The 22,712-nt window shown below is 41.1% G+C and overlaps 2 protein-coding genes across 13 annotated transcripts in view; one reads left to right on the top strand and one right to left on the bottom strand.

The window, feature by feature from the left end:
• Positions 1–12,001, bottom strand: part of ARID4B (AT-rich interaction domain 4B) — a 156,840-nt gene extending 144,839 nt beyond the window's left edge. For 7 of the 9 annotated variants that reach the window (XR_006701384.1, XM_045437301.1, XM_045437307.1 and 4 more), the window contains exons 1-2: positions 11,552–12,001; positions 10,657–10,711 (exon numbers count right to left, since the gene is read on the bottom strand). Coding sequence is in view for 8 of the 9 variants with exons in the window: in XM_045437301.1 (XP_045293257.1) it covers positions 10,657–10,662 (6 nt within the window). In the remaining variant the exon portion in view is untranslated. The remainder of the gene's footprint in view (positions 1–10,656; positions 10,712–11,551) is intronic. The other 2 variants (XM_045437302.1, XM_045437304.1) reach the window with 1 other exon arrangement.
• A 118-nt stretch (positions 12,002–12,119) lies between these two features.
• GGPS1 (geranylgeranyl diphosphate synthase 1) lies at positions 12,120–22,661 on the top strand. Of its 4 annotated transcripts, XM_045437317.1 has the most exons (5): positions 12,333–12,557; positions 16,068–16,160; positions 19,287–19,340; positions 21,256–21,326; positions 21,569–22,661. In XM_045437317.1, the coding sequence occupies exon 5, from the start codon at positions 21,590–21,592 to the stop codon at positions 22,328–22,330; it is 741 nt and encodes a 246-aa protein (XP_045293273.1). In that variant the 5' UTR covers positions 12,333–12,557; positions 16,068–16,160; positions 19,287–19,340; positions 21,256–21,326; positions 21,569–21,589; the 3' UTR covers positions 22,331–22,661. The 4 variants fall into 4 exon arrangements, with proteins under 4 accessions (XP_045293271.1, XP_045293269.1, XP_045293273.1 ...); XM_045437315.1 differs by lacking the exons at positions 12,333–12,557; positions 19,287–19,340 and adding an exon at positions 12,120–12,272; XM_045437313.1 differs by lacking the exon at positions 19,287–19,340 and having other exon boundaries at positions 12,326–12,557.
• The last annotated feature ends 51 nt before the right edge of the window (positions 22,662–22,712 follow it).

Here is a 22,712-nt window from a genome sequence, read left to right as displayed (position 1 = left end):
TCTGCATCAGGAAGGGCTGGGATAAAGTAAGTCTGAAATGGGAGCAAAGAGTTCTTAGAATCAAGAAATCTGGTTTTCCCCTTCCATTAAATACTCTGTTTTTAAGGAATTCATAAAGACAAAAATAACAGGTTTTAACCTCAATCACAAAATTACTTTTCTCCAAAACTTCCAAATCAATCCTTAAGTTACAAAAGATTACAGTAGCTGTATCACCCTGAAAGTGTATTTAAATTAAGAGTTTGCACATTCTTTCCAGAGAACTAAGAATAATAGTTAGAATTTATTGCGAATTTACTATGTAATAGATCCTGTTATTACATTTAGTCATCCCCAATAATCCCATGAGGTAAGTACTATAAATGTTTCTCATTTTAGACAAGGACACCAGCCTTCTTAGAAGGTTTAAGAAAACTGCCCACAACTTGGGTAAACAGGAGAATCCCAATTCAATCCCAAACACTCTAGATTAAAGAATCCTCACTCTATCAGTTTATGAAAGAAGTGACTGGCTTTTACTGGAATAATAAAGCTACCACATACTGACTGCTGAGAACTATGCCAAGTGTAGTGTAAAACATTTTCAATGCTATTTCATTTAGTACTTACAAACCTTGTAAGGTAACTATTATTATCCCCATTTTGCGAAAAATGAAAATGACGTTTCCTTTCATTGCAAAAATAAATAACTGCCCAAACTTCAACAGCCAAGTCAAGAACAGAGAGAGACGGTACTGGGAACAAGACCTCTCTTTCCAAGCCATATGCTCTTAATCATTAAGCCACACTGTTTATTGGGCACTTTAACTAAACAAAGATGGTTTTTACAGCCATATTCAAGTATAGTTTTTCCTGTCAGTAGAAAGTGAATCTTTTCTTTAAATTCCATTTGCTCAAAGTTTTGATAGTTTACAATCTTCATTTCTGCGATGAAAGTAAATGATTAAAAAGAAGTGTAATTCTTGGGGGGGGGGGCGCCTGGGTGGCTCAGTCAGTTAAGCATCCAATTTTGGCTCAGGTCATGATCTCGGGGTTCCTGGGTTCGAGCCCTGAATCAGCTCTGTGCTGCCAGCGAGGAGCCCGTTTGGAATTCTCTTTCTCCCTCTGTCTCTGTCCCTCCCTGACTCATGCTTTCTCTCTCTCTCGAAATAAATGAATAAACTTACAAAAAAGTGTGATTTTCAAAGAAACGTAAACAGGTATCAATGATTATGTTGTCATAAGAGATCACACCCAGCAGAAGTATCAAATACAGGAGACAGCAGTCTGTTCTTGTCAAAACCTTGACGTGGGACTTCAGGAACCTGCTTCAGATTCTCTCTCCCTCTCTCGCTGCCCCCACCCCCCCGCCCCACTCTCGCTCGCTCTCAAAATAAATAAAAATACATAAACTTTAAAAAGATTAGCAGCAGATCAGTAACAGGTGACATTACAGAGCTGTGTTTCTTAATATTCGAATCAAAGTTTCCACTGAGAACTTGATGAAATTCATCTCCCCAAGAAAACGTATGGCCACATGAATTTGGGCACATAAACTTTGGGGAGAGGAGAGATTTACAGCACCCGTGAAGCCCATACCTGGACCTTCTGAGAGGAGCACGAGCAAGTATTAATTAAGGAATACTGGGAATTATACTCAAAGTAAGACAAGTGCTGTTTTAAAATTTTCCCTCTTTTTTGCCTTTTATTTTGTCCCTTCCTTCTATTAACCAGCCTAAAATATGACCCTTAGCATAGAAAGTTAAATACCAAATTTGGTTTCTCTGTCTCTGTAAAATGACCCTTTTATTTTCTAGTAAACTGTTAATATACTTTTATAAACTCATGGTTTTCCTCCCCAAACCTGACGGCTATCTTGAATCTTAGTATGAAAACTATCAGATTTCCAGAAACACATTATCTTCCATGGAAAACTTGAATGTCAGAATTTCCAGCCCTCTCAAAAGCAGAAATGTAGTCATTTTTATAACAAAAGTTCTCCTTATTTATTTTTATTTTTTGTAGTATTTATTTCTTATTGAGAAACAGAGATAGCACACGAGTGGTGGGGGGGGAAGGCGGGGGAGGGTGAGAGGGAGACACAGAATCTGAAGCAGGTTCCAGGTTCCAAGCTGTCAGCAAAGGGCCCGACGCAGGGCTCGAACTTGCGAACCGTGAGATCATGACCCGAGCCAAAGTCAGACACTCAACCGACTGAGCCACCCAGGCGCCCCACAAAAGTTCTCTTTTAAAATTAAGATACACATACTGATTAGTAGTTTAAGACATAACAAATATGCACACAGTCTTATTTTGATGTAAAGTAATTAAATGAAAAAATTTCAATTATCTTGAGAACAAAAAGCCAGTTATGGCTTGTATTTCGTTCACTGTCCACTAGGTATAAAGGAGGCCCAACTGAAAAGAAAAAATACTGACACACTTTCTTCACAGGCCTTATCAAAATCCACACCTTCTACAATCCGCAACATTTAAGTATCAAAAGGATTAATATGACAATGGTTTCCACTGCTTACCAAGTGTCACACTGAATACTAGATTCTAATTCTCATGAATGCAGAAACATCTTCGTTCTGCGACACCAAAAGGAAAGCGGCAAGAATCCTATTTTTATTTTAACATTTATTTATTTTGAGAGACAGCATGAGAGGGGGAGGGACAGAGACAGGAGTGGGGGGAGGGGAGCGGTGGTTAGAGAATCCCAAGCAGGCTCCACATTGTCAGTGCAGAGCCCAACACGGGGCTCCAACTCACAATGAGATCATGACCCGACCTGACACCAAGGTCAGAATGCTTAAGTGACTGAGCCACCCAGGTGCTGCAAGAGTCCTGTTTTTAAGCAATTCATCAAGAACAAAAGTTTGCAACTCTTTTAAATGTATCTATCACTAAAAAATTAATAAAACATATCTATATCTTGTTTACAGCCACATTACACGAAGCAATATGCCAGTTAGCATTTTTCATAAATATAAAATATAATGCTTATTTCCAAAAATTACACAGCCCTAACTTCATTCTAAACCCCAGATTTTTGGTTCTTCAACCAAAAAATCTTGGTGTCCTCCTCAACTCTCCTTCCTTCACATTGAATCTGACCGGAACTACTGGCTCTACCTTCAAAGGAGATATAGACCCTGACCACTCCTCACTCCCCTCACTGTGATGGCTAATATCCCACCATCATCATCTATTAAAATAGCTTCCTAACTGGTCAGCTTCTATCTTCAACTTGCCTTCAGCCTGTTTTTAACACAACAAAGAGTGATCCCTTAAGAATATAATGAAAATCTGCCACTCTGTAACGAGATTGCATAACTCACAGTTCCCTATTTCTACAAGAGTGAAAACCACAATCCTTAACAATGGCCTTCAAGGTTCTAGGTGATCTGATGGGCTCCGCCCTCAACCTGCATACCCTTTATCCACCCCCTCCCATTCTCTTCTTTCCTTACTCCACTGCAGCCACCTTGGCCTCTGTGCAGTTCAATGAACAGGTTGACCTGTCTTTAAAGCCACATGATTAATGACATCTTTTAGACAAATATTTATGCCAATGTCTTCTCAATATACCTACTTGACCACCTTTACACCACAGCCTGTCCCGCTCTGTGCTGACAGCTCAGAGCCTGGAGCCTGCTTGGGATTCTGTGCCTCCCTCTCTCTCTTCCCCTCTCCCCGCTCACACACTCTCTCTCTCTCAAAAATAAGTAAATATTAAAAAACAAAAATGTAAAGCGCACCTGGGTGGCTTAGTCAGTTAAGCTGCCCACTTCGGCTCAGGTCATGATCTCACAATTAGTGTGTTCGAGCCCCGCATCGGGCTCTGTGCTGACAGCTTCGGAGCCTGAGCCTGTTTCAGATTCTGTGTCTCCCTCTTTCTCTGTCCCTCCTCCACTTATGCGCATGAGCTCTCTCTCTCTCTCTCTCTCTCTCTCAAAAATAAACATTCAAAAAAGGTTTTTTAATAAAATAAAATAATAAATTAAAAAATGTATTAAAAAAAGACTACAGCCTGCCGCAACGCTGTATGTATTCCCTACCCTCCTTACCCAGCTCTCCTCTTATTTTCACACTATTTAACATCTAATAAACTGGATTACTTATTATGTTTATTTCTCTTTGTCCACCCTTGCTCCCTTAAAACGTAAGATCCACAGGGCCAGGACTTTTTGTTCACTGATATATCCTAAATGGCTAGAAAAGAGAGACCAGCATTCAATAAGTGTTCAATAAATGTTGAATAAATTGTTTAAATGTCCAAATCCTTAGTGGCCACTAGACATAATGCCAAAAAACACCTGAAGTTAAACATTCATTTCCCAACAGGGTTACCACAGATAGTATTACTATCCTAAAAACAGCAAGATCCACTCCCAGGACCCAGGAAAATTGAAAATATGCGTTCACACAAAAGCTTGTATACAAACGTTCACAGCAGCACTATTCATAATAGTGAAAAAGTGGATACAATCCACCACACGTCCAACAGCTAATGAACGGATTGGCCAAATGTGGTATATCCACTAAATGAAATATTATTCACCAACAGGAAAGAATAAAGTACTAACACAGGCTACAATACGAATGAACCTTGAACATATTATGCTAAGTGAAAGAAGCCAGACACAAAAGGCCACATGTTGTATGATTCCATTGAAAGGAAATGTCCAGAACAGGCAAACCCTTAGAGACAGAAAGTAGATGACCAACTGCCAGGGGAGAGAAAGAGGAGAGAGAGAACAGGGAGTGAGAGCTAATGGGTACAGGCTTCTTGTTGGGAAAACAAAATGTTCTGCATTTAAACAGTGATAGATGAACAATCTTGTGAAAATACTAAGTACTGAATTGTATACTTTTTTTTTTTTTTTTAGTTGTACATTTTAAAAGGGTGAATTTTACCTCCTTTCCTAAAACTCAAAAACCAAACAAAACAGAAAAACATAAAGGAATGCTCAGGCTCAATGTTCACGGCTCACAAATGAAGGAAGGCTAAGAGCTGGGAATGCCTTCTTGGCTGTATTCAATTCTAAGAATCCCATCCACCAACTAATCACAGAAATATTTTAAAAGGGAGGGAGAGAGGCTAGTCCTGTTAGTAGCAGCAAGCAGAACTTTTCTTTCCCCTCCAATCCATTCAAATGCTATCATCTCCACCTGCAACACCACCACCTCCCACACCTGGTCCACACCATCTCACCAGAACTAATCCAGGAGCCATGCCACTGCCGCCCCTACTCCCACTCCTGTTCCTCCACAGTCTGTTCCCTGAACAGCAGTTACCGTTTAAAAACGTCAATCAGATGACTTCACACTCTTGCTCGAGACCCTTCAATGACTTCTTAAAACACTCAGATTTTACTCTACGTACTTCCCACGGCCTACAAGGCCCTACACTGTACCGGCCCTCGTGATCTCTCTAGCCTCATCTCCTACAACGCCAGCTCTAAAGGCTTTCTTCCAGTTCCTTAAGGTATGCCAAGGTCAAACAGGCCAAAAACATTTCTCCCCAGGACCTTGGCATTTGTATTTTGAGCCTGGAATGCTCTTCCCCCAGATAGGTGAATGGCTCGCTCGGTCACTTGTTGCACGTGCTGCTTAAATGTCACCTCCACAAACAGGCCCTTTATTACACCTAATCTAAAACTAACACCTTCAGTCACTGTAACCTCTTATCCTGATTATGCTTTATTTCTCTTCACAGCACTTAGCACACTTTTTTTTTTTTTTTCCCCTGCTTGGTGCCTGTCTATCCTAATAGAAAGCAAACTCCACGAGGGTAAGAACTCTTGTTCGCTGCTGGATCCTCAACACCTCAAAGCACATCTAGTACGTGGAAGGTACACAATATACAGACTGAATCAGCAAAAACACATTCTTCAGTGAAATATGTGCTCATCTAATCTACTTTTAAAAATCACAAAAAAACAAAGAATTAGCAATGGGCACAGAAAACAAGTCAGTATTTTACCAAAATTACCTGTTCATCAAAAAGACCACAAATTCATAGAACAAAACACATATGCCACATTATGGTTGTACATTTAAAAGTTATTAACTGTAGAGAGAGAGAGAGACAGACAGAGACAGTGTGTGAGTTGTCTGTGTCGGGGGGAGGGTCAGGGGGAGGGAGACACAGAATCCGATACAGGCTCCAGGCTCTGAGCTGTCAGCACAGAGCCCAATGCGGGGCTCGAACTCACAAACTGTGAGATCATGACCTGAGCCGAAGTCGGACGCTTAACCAATGGAGCCACCCACACACCCCTCACCCTACCTGCTCTCTTAATCCTACATCCGGACTAGTAGATGTGGACATCCTACAGATCCCTTCAATACTCGAAACCCTGTACTACAGCTTTCCTCTCAGGACGACATACTTCAGATGACAATAACATCCATCCCATGACCCAACACAGAAACTTCCATCTTCCTCTTACCCCGGGGCCCAGAGTTACTAGGTCCTGAATTCAGTTTCTGAGATATCTCAGACCTGTCCCCTCTGCTCTACCCCCACTGCATTAGTTCAAGCCCTTATTCACCTCTCACTTGGACTTCTCATCTGGAATCTCCACATCTTCCATTTAGATCTCCCTTTTGATGGATTCACTATGATACTACCAAAGCGACCACTCCAGAATATAAATCCATCATCCTTACTCTTTCCTAACAACCTTCTGTGCTTCCATGTACCTTTCAAGAAAATTTTCAACCCCCTCACTCAGCCTCATTTCCTATCACTGCCCTCCTATTCCCACCCCAAACACATCATGCTTTCAAAGTTAAGCAAGGCACAGTGAACGACTTACACTTTCCAAATACACCATCTCGGGTTTTTTTCATTTTCCAGTATGTAGTCCCCTTTCTGACTCAAACACTCTTTTCTACCCTTCTTTGCCAAATGAAAGCTTTAACACTGAGCTTAGATGTCAATTCCACCAGAGAACTTTCCATGACTCTGATTTAGATGTCCTCTTCTGCCCTCCCACAGCACTTACGACAATTACCGTACATTGCCGTCAATACTCTTACAACTGGGTATATGTTGTTTTGCTTTATTTTTCTGTGTCTTCTACTAAATTGGGAGCTCCCTGAGAGCAGTTCTGAGAGTATTCACCTTCATTCCACACTGCCCCACGCATGGAAGGGGTTGTTGTTAAATGAATGATTTGTGAAAGGGAGTGGGGGGAAGAGGAAGAAAGAAAAAAAAAAAAAGGGAAGGGGAAAGGCAGAGGGAGGGAGGGGAGAGGGAGGAGGAGAGGGAAAGAGGAAATGAACAAAAAGAAGGACAAGAGGAAAAAAGTAAAAGAAACAAAAAGGGAAAGGAGGAGCCAGGGAAAGGAAAGGGGGAAAGCAGGCAGGAGGGAAGGGGCAGGGTGGTGAGAACACGCACACGCATGTGCACAGGCACGCGAGCAAAGGGCATTTGTACACAATCCATTACTTCTGTGTTCTATGCCAGTGATTACTGAGAGAATGGAACATCTGAAAAAGCCCATCTCCCGGAGATTCTAAGCATAACCATCTAAATCACTTCTCCCATAAAGATTCTGAAAAGTCCAGCCTCTGCCACTTCACTTGAAAATTTACTGTAATGTAATGAGAGATGTTAATAACATGCACAACGTAGAAACAAAGTTTTAGTTTGGAAAAAGTAGGAAATAAGGGCACCTGTGTGGCTCAGTCGGTTATGCATCTGATGCTAGATACCAGCTCAGGTCCTGGTCTTGTGATGGTGAGATAGAGCCCCGCATAGGCCTCCGTGGTGAGTGTGGAGCCTGCTTGGGATTTTTCTCTCTCCCTCTCACTGCCCTGCCCCCGATCAGGTGAGCATGTGTGTGTACTCTCTCTCTCAAAATAAATAAATAAACATTAAAAAAAAGCAGGAAATGAATCTGACATAATCAAGTCTTGGAATCAGTAATAAACTTTCAATAAACTATCATTTCCTGATAACATGCTATTACTGACATTGAAAGATCTATAGAAAGGATAAAAAAAAAAAAAATCCAACATCACACCAACAACATGACCTGTGTTAAGAACAAAATTGCTTTTCAGGTGCCTGGGTGGCTCAGTCGGTTAAACATCTCACTCTTGGTTTTGGCTCAGGTCAGGTTCTCACAGTTCGTGGGACTGAGTCCTGCATCAGGCTTCGCACTGTCAGCTTGGGATTCTCTCTCTGCCCCTCCCCTACATACACTGGTGCTCTCTCACAATAAATACGTTTGGTTTTTTTTAATTGCTTCTGTGCTACAGTCATATTTCTCAAAACCACACTGGGCAAAAACATTACAAGATAGAGTATTCTAACTAGTAAAGGACTTTTATTTAAATACACTCTTGAAGTCACGTACTACAGGAAAATTGTCGCTAAAACATATAATATTTAAAATGATACGTACATTTTAACACAACAACCAGAAAAGTATTACTAAGCACTCTTCCAATGACATCAGTATACTGTCACTTAATAAAATAAAAAAATTCCTTGAATAAAACAGGTAATAAAAACTTAAAAGCTCACCTCGAAGTATGAATATATTTGGTAAGATCTAAGAAATAGCACAAATCCTATCGCTCAGCTGTCATTACAATTTAGAAACTGGGAGCACACACACACACACACACACATAAAAGATTTAAGCCCAATATAATCACTACTAAATACTTCTTGAATTGCAATTTTGTTAAAGGAAAATACCAATCATGGGCAGCCTCTCAACTTTTCAGCATATAAGAAATTAAGTTGTAAGAAATAAGCTAAGTTTGTAGTACTACTGATTATTAATAGACTCCCAAAGAGAAGACTTACTACACGTACAATAACAGGAAGTTCTTTTTGCACAAAACTAGAAATTTACTTTAATAACTCAACATTACTAGTACCTTTTTTTAAAGGCAATAATAATGGAAATGCTAAGCACTTAAAATTAGTAGTTCTAAAATGATACCAAAAAATTTGCATTTGCCTAATATTTTGAAACTTTTAAGGCTAAAGTTTCCAATGTACTTTCATTTTTTAAACACACAAGTTAAAAAAAAGGGAAATGAAAGGAAGAAAATGTAAATCTAAAGGACCTTCAACTTAACTACATTTCTTTTAACCAAACATTAACAGAGTACCTAAGATGTGCCAGGCAGTATACAGGGAACTATGACATATTACAACATCTATTACAAACTAAATCCTGTGTTATTCAGCTTCTGAATTTATTATGTTATTTAACCCAACACTTTTCTTAAATTCTCATCCAACAGCGAGGAAGATACACAGTTTTTCCTAACAAATTCACTTGTCTCTGTTTTACATAGGTCATAAGAGTCACCGCTAGCATCTGTGACTAACAAAAGGGATTCATTTCAGAGACATCACTGATTATTTTTTTCATCTACATGAAGGTGAGACAGGAATTCAGCAGATATAAACTGTTTCAGGTATAAACTGTTTTAGGTTATAAACACCCTGAACTCAAGACGGGGAAAAAAAAAAAAAAAAAAACACTAAAAACAAAAAAAACAAAACTGGACTAAATTTACTTTGTATAGCTGATAAATATTTAAGTGGCCACAGCATTTACTTCTTCCATAAACACAAACATTACAAATTTCCATTTAGATGCAATACTATAAAAAGTCTTGATTCTGAAGACAAGCGAAGAAAACTTTTTTTTAAATAATTCAAAGGAACTATCCAAAGTAGACAACATTTATATTTGTACATACTATCACATACTATTTCACATTTCTACACTCGTAAACACACTCTACCCTTTTAAGCACTTCCGAATTTGTCATGGGTGAACAAGCTGTCTAGTGTCTAAGTTCCACCAGTTGAATCTAGACATTTCAGACACCTAAGGCTTTTTATCCTACAGTGTATTAAAAAATGACAGCATTCAATTACATATTCTCTAAAAAAACAACCAGTACTTCCATTGCTATAATTTCTTCCACCGACTAAGTAAATTCTACCCTTTAGACACTATCCTCCATTCAGTTAACATGTTTACATTTAAGAGGAACCCGGCCATGGGCTTTCCACATCAATCCACATTGGTTTTTACCACAACATCTGACAATTTACGGATCAACAAAGAAAAATAAACCATATAATGCTAAATCCCAGGAAATACAAGGAGCAACTGCTATCTCCGAGTTGTGTAAAGATCATAAAGATTCTCTTTAAGGATTTCTCAATTAAGATCACTTTCATGGCTAACCCTAGAGGTCCTCTGCTAAAAATTCACAGTACTGTTCACACAATAAATGAGATTTTCTTTCATCAGTGTAATCGATAGAAGCACAATACAGTTCAGTTTCTAGAGTCGGATTACTTGACCTGCTTTTTCTGTTTTACCTTGTAAAACACTTTAATTCAAGCAGTTCCTCCTACCTTACCCTGAAAAAGGAGACGTCCTACAGGGCAGAATTCTGCTCAGTGCGATATCCTCCAAGTGGCCCCAACTCCACAGCAAAGCCGGTAGAGAGCCACACCAGCTGACCCCCGTCGTCTCCCGGCAAAGGGCTCGGGCACCAAGCCACCCAACACACCTTCCTCGGCAAAACTCGGAGGCCCCACACACGACCTCGATCAAACCCCCATACTTCCCCAATTCTGTAACCCCAGAGGTCGTTTTCTGGAAGCAATCTTACCTTCATGATGATTCAGGGACCGCGATCCCCTCGAAAACACCAGATTCACCTGCACCTGGAGGGAAAACAAAAGACACCCAGTCAACACCACCGGGCACCCCTCTGCACTGGCGGAGGCAGAGGGAACCGAGCGAAGCCTGAACCCCGAAGAAAGAGCGTGGCGGGCATCAGCCCCCGAACCAAGAAACGCCGACGAGGGGCTCCCTCTGGCCTCGCCAGCCCCGCAAACCCGGCCACCTACACAGCTCGGCGGCTTCCCGTCCCCATTGTCGGGACCCGCCGGAGTTTCCCGTCTCCGACAATGACGCCATTTCTGTCAGAGAAGAAACTCACAACAAGCCCGGGGGCCGGCGCGGGGCCGGCTGTCCTCCCCGAGGGCCTCCGGGCCCGGCCGAGCTGGTCGGCACCCCAAAGGGTCGCGCAGCCCCGCGTCCGAGCCGGAGCAGGCCCGGGCTCGAGGGGCCCGGGGTGGGGGGCGGCGGAGAGGCCAGGAGGGCCGGAGGAGGGCCGCGGGCAGGACCGACCCACCGCGCAGCCTCTGCCCACGTCCCGTTCTGAGGCGGACACCCGACAAGTGCGAGCGGGATCCCCGTCCGCCGGGCCGCGGGGACCGCCAGAGGACCGAGGGGCCGGGAGGCGGCACAGCCCCCCGCGCCGGCCCGGGCCCCCCACCGCGGCCCGGAGCAGCTAAACCGCTGAGTGTGCGGCCGCCAGGCTGGGGGGCGACTCGGACTCGGCAACAGCACGGGGGGCGGGGGCTCCCGGGAGGCCGAGGCCCCCAATCCGGGCTCCCGGCGAGACCACCGAGCGATCTTCCCCCGCTCCTCGGCCAGGCCCAGTGACTCCCGAAAGGACCCCCTTACGAGACCGCGAAAGCCTCGGAAAATGTCCCTACCTTCCTCGGAGGCGAGCTCTGACCCTGGCACGTCCAGAGTTCCCTCCCCTACTCCCCCCCAAAACCAGCAGGCCCGGGGGAGAGATGGGGGAAGAAGGGCGGCGGGTCCAGCGGTTGCTGAGGCTGAAGCTCCGGCTCCTCCTCCTCCCGCGGCGGCGACTGGTACCTTTGTTTGGCGGCCGCTCGGGCTCCCTCGCTGGGGGGAGGGGGGACGACGAAAAATCCCTCCCGGACTGGAGGTCCGGGCCCCGAATCGCGCTGCCCTCCAGAGGACGGCGGCGCCAGACCCTCTGCAGCTCCTTCCGGGCAAAGGTCCAGGCGGTGGCCGTGGCGGCGGCAAGCTTAAGCACAAGAGTCTCCCTCCGCTCCGGCGCCCGAGCTCCTCACTCCGGACTCGACTGACGGGCAAACATCGCTTTCCCCCCCCAACCCCAAGTGCCCCCCTCCCTTCTTTCTCCCCTCCCCTAGATATTTTCCCCTCCCCTACCTCTGTCCCGGATGGCCTCTTAGATGACCTCGGATTGGTTAGAGTTCTTTAGAACCCGCCTACACCCTATTCTCATTGGTCCTCGGGATACAAACAACGACGCCATTTTCCCACCACTTCTATGGAAACAGAAAGTTACGCCTCAAAGCTTCCCGGGAAATGTAGTCCAACCTTTGAGGCCAATGCGGAAGCCCTTGCCCCTGAGAACTGCAAGACCCGCAATGCCCCGCGTCTGCGTGAGATGAGGAAGGGAGGGGAGGGGAGGGGGCGGGGCGACAAAGCAGTGGGGAGGCGGCAACGACGCCTGCGCAGTGTGACCGGGATGGCGTATTTTCTTGCACCGAGTAATGCGGTGTCGCTGGCGGCTGAGAAGGGTGGAGAGTTCCGTGGTGAAGTAGGGGGAGGGATCTATGTAGGCGTTCGGAGGAGCCTTGGTCTGAACTATAAAGTGGGAAGTTGATGCTGGGTACTGCTACTCCCGGACCGGCAGCGTGAAAGTTGTGATATCACCGTTGAACCGTGAGCGGCTGTGGTGGCGGTCGGGGGGAACCCGGATGGGAATGAGGGCGGGGGAGGCTGGAAGGCGGGGTCCGGAGGAAAGAAAGAAAGGAGGGTGAGGACCCGGATGCTGAACCGGATTGTGTATGAGTTTTCCGTACTTGCTAGAGAAGGGGTGGAGCGGTAGGTGACCCAGTGGGGCGGAAGGGGGCAACTGAGCGGAGAGGAAGCAGAAACCTCTCCTATCCTGCGGGCTCTGTACCAGCATAGTAGACCCTTGAAGTTCTTTTGCCAAGTCTCTGTTAAAAATCTGCCTTGAGGTTATTTAAATCCACTGCTTTTATCTCAGGCAGTTTTATTCAGCTCTATCATCTCCCAAAGTTTAAGTGGAGGATTCACTCTGCGTTTCACAGCTACGCTGAGTGTCACTATTTAGCAATTTTGAAACCAGATCGTTCCCTTAAAAAAAAAAGAAAAGAAAAGAAAAGAAAAGAAAAAAAACTTGCATGGTATTATAACTTTTCATATTGCAAGTCTGTTCCTTGGTTTCATTTTTTTTAGAGCGTTAGAAGGCACTTTCCGTTAGTTCATTCAATCCTTCACATATTTATTGAGCGCCTACCATGTGGAAAAACGGAACAGCCCCTGCCTTCGTGGACCTAAGCCTAGTGAGACAGACAGATATTAAAATGGACACACAATTGAATGTGAAGTTAATAGCAGTGGTGAGTGCTACAAAGGAGAGTTACATGGTGATAGGAGAATTTAAAATAGGGAATTTGGCTTAAGGGAAATAAAGTGAGGATCCAGCTGAGAGTGGAAAGGTTATCATAAGTTAACTAAGAAAAGAACATTCCAGACAGAAAGAATAACATGTTGGAAAGCCTATGTCTAGAGGCTTTTAAAGTGTGAAGAATTAATTGTGAAGACCTGAAGGGGGAGGAGAGGGGAGGGGAGGCAGGAGAGTAACCTACTATTAAGCAGTTTATTAAGGAATTGTTCTTACCTAAGAGCAAAGGGATGTTTTCAAAGGGTTCTCAATGGGTAGGGAAACAGGACCAGATCTGAATTTTGCAAGGATCACTGGCTGAAGAGTAGAGGTCTAGATAAGAGAACCTAATCTAGGAGTGAGCGCAGGGAGCCCAACCAGTAGATTATTGCAGTAGTAGTCCACACAGGGAACAATCTATTTTCATATTAATACTCATCCATCAACTGTTTGACCCCATTTAAGGCAGTTTGCCACTTTTGGAAGTGAGTAGTTTCAGACTCTCTCATAGAGGCATTCTGTAGTTATTCAATCTAAAAATAAATGAGTAGAATTCATGTAACACTAATGCCCCTTTATATTTGAGTCTAGTACATGATGGCTGAAAGTTCCAGCCATGATAAATAGGACTCCTTTAGGTCAAAAAAAGAAAGGAAAAAAAAAAAAAAAAAGCATGTATGCCACAGTGTATAGAACCCCTTAGACTCTTTAAGAAGACACAAAACATTACTTTTCAATACCTAGAAATATTGAGGTTCCTGTATTTTCCTACTACCAAGAATACTTGTGTATAAACATCCTCTAGGAAAGGAACATTAATTGACTTGTTTAATGAGTGTTCTTAAGGTAATTTTTAAAGATTCATAACTGGTTTTGTTTTTGTTTTTTTAAATAGCGTTGACAAAGCCTTGAGAATTGAAACAAAAGTTAGTTAGCTCTGACTTCTGGGCAAGAGTATACTTGTTACTGATCCACAGGGAGACAAAAGAGTTCTTGAAAGGTGGTCTCATTGATTTTTAAGTTAAGTACATTGCTTTCAACCTTGTTGGGAAGAGATAGCCACCAACTGCCTTAAATGCAGAAATATATAAAAGATGCTTGTTTTTATTTTTTATCTTACCTTTAATTCTGTTCAATAATCTTTTACCTAAGTGATTATTCTTGTTACCTTTTTTTTTTTAATCTGTTAAGAATGAGATAACATGTCAAAGTTTAAACAGTATAGATAAAAGATTACTAAACTGATTTTTGGATAATTTCAAAATATTTTCTGGACTTTTTTTCCCCCTTGTGACATCCTTGGTATTCATTGTCCGTTAAGGCAGGTGTAAAACTTTCCCACATGGAATGTTTCTCCTTGAGGTCATATTGCTAAGATGATTTCCTTTACTGGAGTGCTCAGTTCTTTTTTTGTTGCTTTTGTTTTTAATTTAAGTTTATTCATTTTGAGAGAAAGAGCATGTGGGGTAGGGGCAGAGAGAGAGGGGAGAGAGAGAATCCCAAGCCCCCCGATGCGGAGCTTGCACTCACAAACCATGAGATCATGACCTGAGCTGTCAAGAGTCAGAGACTTTAACCAACTGAGCCACCCGGGTGCCCCTAGAGTCCTCAGTTCTTATAATTGTTTCACCTAAACACTCCAGAGTAGATTATAAAAAACGCACTTTTCAGTCTTTTTAGTTCATGATCCTAGAGACAAAATCATTGTTATAGAAGCAAAAGAAAACAGATAAAGGTGAGAAACCTCCTAAAATGTACCCAAGATGTGAGAGCAATTAGTAAAGAAGATTCCTAAGATAAGGACAAATAAAAAACAGCAAAGAAGCAAAGTAGAGATTGGATTCAATAGAAAAGAAAGATTGTAGGAAGACCATGAGTGTTATTCTAGGAAATATCAAAGTAAATGTAAAACTCAGAATAATAAATCACTACAGAGAAGCGTGCGTGTGTGTGTGTGTGTGTGTGTGTGTGTGGATACAGGGGAATATTTTTGATAATTGCATTCAAACTAATGCACGTCTTAAATTAGAATCTTTGAAATGGATTGACTGTAAAGAAATTACAAGAGAGGAGTTTTCCCCTTAAATTTTAAATATATAAAACATATCTCAATGCTCTTGGGGAAAAAGTATGTTTACGAATTTATGTAATCAATCAAATATAAAGTATCTAAATCTGTTGATTTGTTTTGACATTGATTTGGTTTTATGCCTTTTATGGTTGAGTACAATAAGAAAAGCTTAATATAAGTTTTGTAACTAAGGAAATCACTTAAAATCCAGGTGAATACTGGGACCAATGAAATCACTTGAAGACTTTCCTTTTTTTTTTTTTTTTTTTCCCTTAAGAGAGATAATTTACATATCATATAGTTCACCCATTTAAAGTATACATTTTGGTAGGTTTCAGGATATTCACATGGATGTGCAACCATCACAACCTAATTTTAAAATATTTTGAACCCTACAAAAAGAAACTTCATACTCCGTATTCTTCCTACCCCAACTCTAGGCAATCACCAAACTACTTTCTATCTTTATAGATTTGCCTATTCTGAACATTTCATATATTATATGGTTTTTTGTGACTGACTTCTTTCACTTCAGCATGTTTCAAGATGTCACCTGTGTGGAATTTTCTTTTAAAACAAAACTGAAAGTGTACTTGCACAAAAACACCTTGAGATACAAATTCTTTTGCAGTTTAACACTCAAAATTAATTTAGTGAATAAGATCATCTTTATCCTTCTCCTTTTTCACAGATCAGCTTTGAAATTCAAAAACAATGGAGAAGACTCAAGAAACAGTGCAAAGAATTCTTCTAGAACCCTATAAGTATTTACTTCAGTTACCAGGTAACTTTAATTATGGTTAATATAGGGTCTTTTTATAGAGTAGTAGTCATTCAAATGTTAAATTACTGAAAAGATTAGATTTACCATCTCTTAAGATTTCCTATTTAAAGGCATGCATTTGAGAAAAATGACAAATAGAACATTTTAGTTTTTTGTTCTTAAAAGGACATTTTTGTTTTGCTTTTTTTTAATTTTTTAATGTTTATTTGATTTTGAGAGAGATAGAGTGTGAGCAGGGGAGGGGCAGAGAGAGAGAGAAGTGGGGGGGAGACACAGAATCCGAAGCAGGCTCCAGGCTCTGAGCTGTCAGTACAGAGCCCAGCGCGGGGCTGGAACCCACAGACCAAGAGATCATGACCTGGGCTGAGGTTGGAGGCTCAACGGACTGAGCCACCCAGGCTCCCTAAAAGGGACATTTTTGAAGCATTGTTTTAAAAATGTCCAATTATACAACATAACTAAAAAAAAAAATTAAAACATTTGAGTACCTCATTGGAAGTTTCATTCTTTGTGGATGCCATACGTTCCTATTCCCCACCATTTAGATATTAGGGGAAGTTACTCCAATTTGTATAACAACAAAAAGCTTCACTCTATCTTCCATGTTCATTTGTTCTACTATCACATACACACTGCATTTCTTACACTACTGGTTCCTTTAAGAGCCAAATAGTAATGCATCTCTAACTCACATTACTTGGAAACAGCCCACATTATTCGTATATAAAGATGGGTCATCCGAACATGGCTTCTTAGAGTAACACCTGCCTAATCACATGTATGTGCATGTTTTATTTTGCTATTTTTTTAAGCTTGGTTTGGAAAATAGTAATAGCAAGTAAAAACTCATATATATAATAAGCGTGGAGTTTTGTAATAAAAATTCATTCACAAACCAAGTACTTGAAATTTGGAATTCTCTTTCTTATAGAAATTATAAAAGGTGATAAATTAGTTGACAACCATAAAAACCTACTTAGCATGCAAGGTAGCTAACCTTTAGACTAATAACGTTCTCAACTCAATCACGATAAACACTTTTTTATTTCTGTTCTAAAGTGCATATCTTTCTTTATGGGCACATGTCAGTGGTATGTTTCTGTTCTTCATGAGCCTGGAGAGAATAAATATGGTTATCAAAGGCAGAATAGTGGTGGCTCCCCAGCTACATCCTCAAAGCCATCATGATTAGTGTCATTTCTGTTCTGGCAAATCTTAATGAAGACGTACCTGCTAATGTCAGTGCTTCAAAAGAATGAAGGGAACTATCTATTTCCTAACTCAAGTTATACCCAGCCATATTATCTCATATAACTCCCCAAAGGTTATTAGATGAAATCTAATTGACAGAATGAAGATACTCCATAGTACAACAGAAGCTATTTAAAAGTATCCAGAATTTGTTGGATATAAATTACCTTCCACTGTGATGATTCCAGTGACAAAAAAAAAAAAAAAAAAAAAAAAAAAAAAAAAATTAAAGATGAAATCCTCAGGGTGCCTGGGTGGCTCAGTCAGTTAAGCATCTGACTCTTGATTTCAGTCTAGGTCATGATCTTACAGTTCATGGGATCAAGCCCTGAGTCTGGCTCCATTCTCACTCTCTCTCTGCCCCTCCCCCGTGCACACACTGTCTCAAAAAATAGTAAATAAAGATGAAATCCTCAAGATCCGAAGGACAAAGAAGATACATACTTTTTAAGAAACTTCTAGTCTGTTAATATTTTGAAATTCATTACAGATAGTGCACCTCTTTATTATCTACAGCCAGGGTACATAATTCTACCTTGCTCTTGGCAAGGTGCTGCTTTTTATTGATGTATAACATGCATAAACAATGATCATAAGTACAGCTCAAAAAGTTATGGAGGGGTGGCAGTGCCTGGCTGGGTCAGTCAGTAGAGCATGTGACTTTTAATCTCAGGGTCATGAGTTCAAGCCACGTTGGGCATAGAGCTTGAAAAAAGTTATCAAAGGGGTTAGGGAATGGGTAAAAAGGGGTGAAGGGGAGTGAGAGGTACAGGCTTTCAGTTACAGAATGAATAAATCACAAAGATAAAAAGTACAACATAAGGAATATAGTCATTGGCATTGTAATTAACGTTGTTGGAGGGAAGACAGAAATGGAGAATGCAAAGGGAAAGTTTCCTGCTATTTAAGGAAAAGCCAAGAGACTGCTTTTGAGTGACGTTTATTCAACAGCTAGTAAACACTTATTTCAGGGTCTCCCACTGAGAAACATGGTGATGTTTCTCCTGCACTCTCTTCATCTGTTGTTGAACTTATTTTGGAACAAGTTTGCAAACACTGGTTGGAACCGGGCTATGGTAATATATGCCAGTTATCAGTGCCGTAAAGGGTCTAAAGAGTGTCTCCTGCCACTTTGCAGAGCAAGGACTATCTGTAATTTTATTCTGTGTGTTTATTTATTTATTGTAGGGAGAGTGGATATGAGAGGAGCAAGGGAGAGAGAGAATCCCAAACCAACTTCACATTTGGAGCCCAATGTAGCCTACTGTGGGGCTCTAACCTACAACCCTGGGATCACAACCCAAGCCAAAATCAAGAATCAGAAGCTTAACCTACTGAGCCACCCAGGCACCCCTGTAGTTACATGTTAGCAATAATGTTTACCTGTGTAATGAACTTTTGTAACATTTTTTAATCCTCATCTTGAATTAATATCTAAGTCATTAGATAACATTTAAAGCTCTCATTAGGTAGCTAATTTGTTTTAATCAAATGTATTCTTGCATCCATAATACAATGTAACCTCAAAAGATTTTCCTAAAGAAATAAGAAATTGTGGGGCACCTGGCTGGTTCATCAGTGGAGCACGGGACTCTTGACCTCGGGGTTGTAAATTTGAGCCCCACGTTGGGTGCAGAGATTACTTAAAAAAAAAAAAAAAAAAAAAAAGCAATAGGAAATTGCACTATGCATAGTAAACCTGTTTTTCACAGAGAACTTCATAGTTACTAAAGTGACTTCAAGATGGGCCAGAACATTTTTTCTGTTGGGAAATTACTCTTGCTAATAAAAGATTATAATAATTAAAAATTATTAGTATTAGGATGTTTTGAAATTAGTGGGGTTGAATGACTTTTGTTTGTTTATTTGCCCTAGTGTAGGTCCCCAGGCCAGGGAGTCCGTAATGTTAAGGTCTTTTAAAGAGGAAAGGTAATTATGGTTTCTTTTCATTTTGAGGGATTTCTAGGACTAACATCTGTTAGAAACTATTTGGGGACTTAAAAGTATCAATCCAGACCCCAGAACCTGGTTAAAGGAAAAGAATATATTCAAACACAACTGCAGGGGCACCTGGGTGACTCGGTTGAGCGTCTGGCTCTTGATTTTAGCTCAGTCATAATCTCCCAGTTTGTGAGATGGAGCCCTGAGTTGGACACCACGCTGACAGCTGGAGCCTGTTTGGGATTCCCTCTCTCCCTCTCCCTCCCTTTTCCTCCCCACTCTTCTTCTCTCCCCCCCCCCCCCCCCCACGCGCTCTCTCGCTCTCTCTCTCTCTCAAAATAAATAAAGTTTGGGAAAAAAAACTTGTAAATTAAGCCATTTATTGGACTGTTTTTCTATATATATTCTAAAGCACAAAGGAAAATGTCTCTCCACTTTGTGTTCTTCATCTTCTGAACTTTTTTTTTCTTTTAGAGAGCAAACCCATGCAAGCAGGGGGGAGAGGCAGAGAGGGAGAATCTTAAGCATGTGCCACACTCAGCATGGAGCCCAACATGGGGCTCAATCCCCTGACCCTGAGATGATCTGAACCAAATTCAAGAGTTGGTTGCTTAACCAACTGAACTCCCCAGGCACCTCTGAGCTTATTTTCTAAAGTGATATGGGTTACTTTACACACTTGTACATTGTAAGTAAAGCCCAGATTGGCCTTAGCTAAACTGGAAAGTAGATCAAAAGTATAAAGTATATAATTGCTACCCAGACCATGTTCACCTTAAGGATTAGGAGACAGAAGATACTCCTTCTTGAACCCTAAGAGAGCCTTCCCCTCCAGACTTCTCACAGAAAGTGCAACTTTCTTTCATTTGGATATGTGATGAGAGTTTATGTATTCATTCCTTTGGGTGATTGGTACAGAGAAAAAAACCTAGATAAGTCTTAGAAAATACTGTTTTTGTTCACTGGAACTTTTTATGTAGCTATTTTCTGAAACCTCATCTGAAATTAGGATGTGACTGTGCATTCACTTTAGCAGGAAGCTCATAGAACATTATTAAGTGAACTGGTTGGGGTTTTTATCTATCATTCCTTTATATTTGGGCTAAAATGACTTCTATTGATAGCTACTAGCCAAAAATCTCTTGAGCTTTCCGTGTAAGAAAATGATAATATTGAAAAACTAATGGCCGTAGTCAAAATAAAAAGACTCATTTTTTACTAAACTGGGATCCTAAAAGGGAATACTTCACGGAATGGGAATCTCATTTTTTGATAGGAAAGAAGCAGAACTATACAATCTCTAAAACTTTAAAGGAATGGTAGATACTTGTAAGAGGTAATTATATGAGGTAAATCAGTAGCAAAGTATGCTTCATTAAAAATACCCATGGTGAGGTGCCTAGGTGGCTCACTCGGTTAAGCATCCAACTCTTGATCTCAGCTCAGGTCTTGATCTCAGGGTCGTGAGTTCAAGCCCCACGTTGGGCTCCACGCTGAGTGTGAAGCCTACTTAAAAAAAAAAAAATCCCCATAGTTCCTCTGAAATGGACAGTGCTAATTAACTGCCACTAACTAGACTAACTTGTTTTTCAAAAAAGGAATGCATTAGATCATAGTTTCTAAAATGCCCATTTCATTCCAGTGAAAGGAGTGGGCTTACTAGTGGGCCCCTGGAATACTGCAGAATGTCTTTGCCCGCCCTAATTTTAAAAGGCTGTGGCGTTTTAGACTGAATTTCAGCAGAGGGGGTGGAGCGTTCAGGGCGCAGTAGTGAAAGGCAAGCTCTCTAGTAATGGATTAGTGGGGCTGGGTTCATCAAGTCTGATCAGTCTTAGAGGAAGTGTCTGAATGTGTTTTTTATAACTGAAATATTTTATTGCCGAATTTTATTCTTTAATTCCAGGTAAACAAGTGAGAACCAAACTTTCACAGGCATTTAATCATTGGCTCAAAGTTCCAGAAGATAAGCTGCAGGTATTTAGGCAATTCAAAACCTCTTAATCCTTAAGAAATTAATACATGTCACACAAAATACTCCTTGCTCTTAATTGAGTTTAATGTTCCCCGCATATATTGTATTATATTGACATTGCTAAGTAAATACCAGTTGTAAAAATTAAGGAATCCAGGGCTCGTAATCTGTTAACTTATTTATAAGCTTTTTGAATATTTGCATATTCAAATAAAATGAAATTGTCCATCGTCTTTTTTGTCAGATTATCATTGAAGTGACGGAGATGTTGCATAATGCCAGTTTGCTCATCGACGATATCGAAGACAACTCAAAACTCCGACGTGGCTTTCCTGTGGCACACAGTATCTATGGGATTCCGTCCGTCATCAATTCTGCCAATTACGTGTATTTTCTTGGCCTAGAGAAAGTCTTAACCCTTGATCACCCTGATGCGGTAAAGCTTTTTACCCACCAGCTTCTGGAACTCCACCAGGGACAAGGCCTAGATATCTATTGGAGGGATAATTACACTTGTCCCACCGAAGAAGAATATAAGGCTATGGTGCTACAAAAGACAGGTGGGCTGTTTGGATTAGCAGTGGGTCTCATGCAGTTGTTCTCTGATTACAAAGAAGATCTAAAGCCACTACTTAATACACTCGGGCTCTTTTTCCAAATTAGGGATGATTATGCTAATCTGCACTCCAAAGAATATAGTGAAAACAAAAGCTTTTGTGAAGATCTAACAGAGGGAAAGTTCTCGTTCCCTACTATTCATGCCATCTGGTCAAGGCCTGAAAGCACCCAGGTGCAGAGTATCTTGCGCCAGAGAACCGAAAATATAGATATTAAAAAATACTGTGTACATTATCTTGAGAATGTAGGTTCTTTTGAATACACTCGGAGTACTCTTAAAGAGCTTGAATCTAAAGCCTATAAACAAATTGATGCACGTGGTGGGAACCCTGAGCTTGTAGCTCTAATAAAGCACTTAAGCAAAATGTTCAAAGAAGAGAATGAATAATATTAAGTCATTCTTGATTAGGCCTGGGAGCTTATTTTAGTTGACTTTTTTTTTTTTTTTTTTTGTCTTAGCCTATCACTTTTTTAAAAATTAGGACCAAGTTGTTAGTCTCCTCAAACTGAGTGAATTGGGGTGATGTGAGTGAGATTGTTTCAATTTAGAACCCCTTTGTACAGATAATCATCATAGTACAAAGTTGATGGAATCAAAAGGAGCCACATTTAAATAGGTCTAATATGAATGTCAGAATGTGCTGTGTTGGGACCTTATGGACAACTGCCACAAATGTTCTGCTAATTCTATCAATAAAGAAGACTTCAGCTTCCGGGAATTCTTATCCAGATACTTCTAACTGTGCTGTATGGGCAATTCCCCATTCTTC

This window comes from Leopardus geoffroyi, chromosome D2, assembly GCF_018350155.1.
Source record: "Leopardus geoffroyi isolate Oge1 chromosome D2, O.geoffroyi_Oge1_pat1.0, whole genome shotgun sequence".
Taxonomy (NCBI): Eukaryota; Metazoa; Chordata; class Mammalia; order Carnivora; family Felidae; genus Leopardus; species Leopardus geoffroyi.
Note: the sequence above shows the minus strand (reverse complement) of the source record. Positions and strands in the feature narration are given on the sequence as shown.

What these genes read in the sequence shown, in the direction of transcription:
- GGPS1 (XM_045437315.1), top strand. Translation starts at nt 16,091, where the DNA reads ATGGAGAAGACTCAAGAAACAGTGCAAAGAATTCTTCTAGAACCCTAT. An exon ending in GTATTTACTTCAGTTACCAG is followed by an intron (nt 16,161 to 21,255) that starts GTAACTTTAATT and finishes CTTTAATTCCAG; the next exon opens with GTAAACAAGTGAGAACCAAA. An exon ending in TTCCAGAAGATAAGCTGCAG is followed by an intron (nt 21,327 to 21,568) that starts GTATTTAGGCAA and finishes CTTTTTTGTCAG; the next exon opens with ATTATCATTGAAGTGACGGA.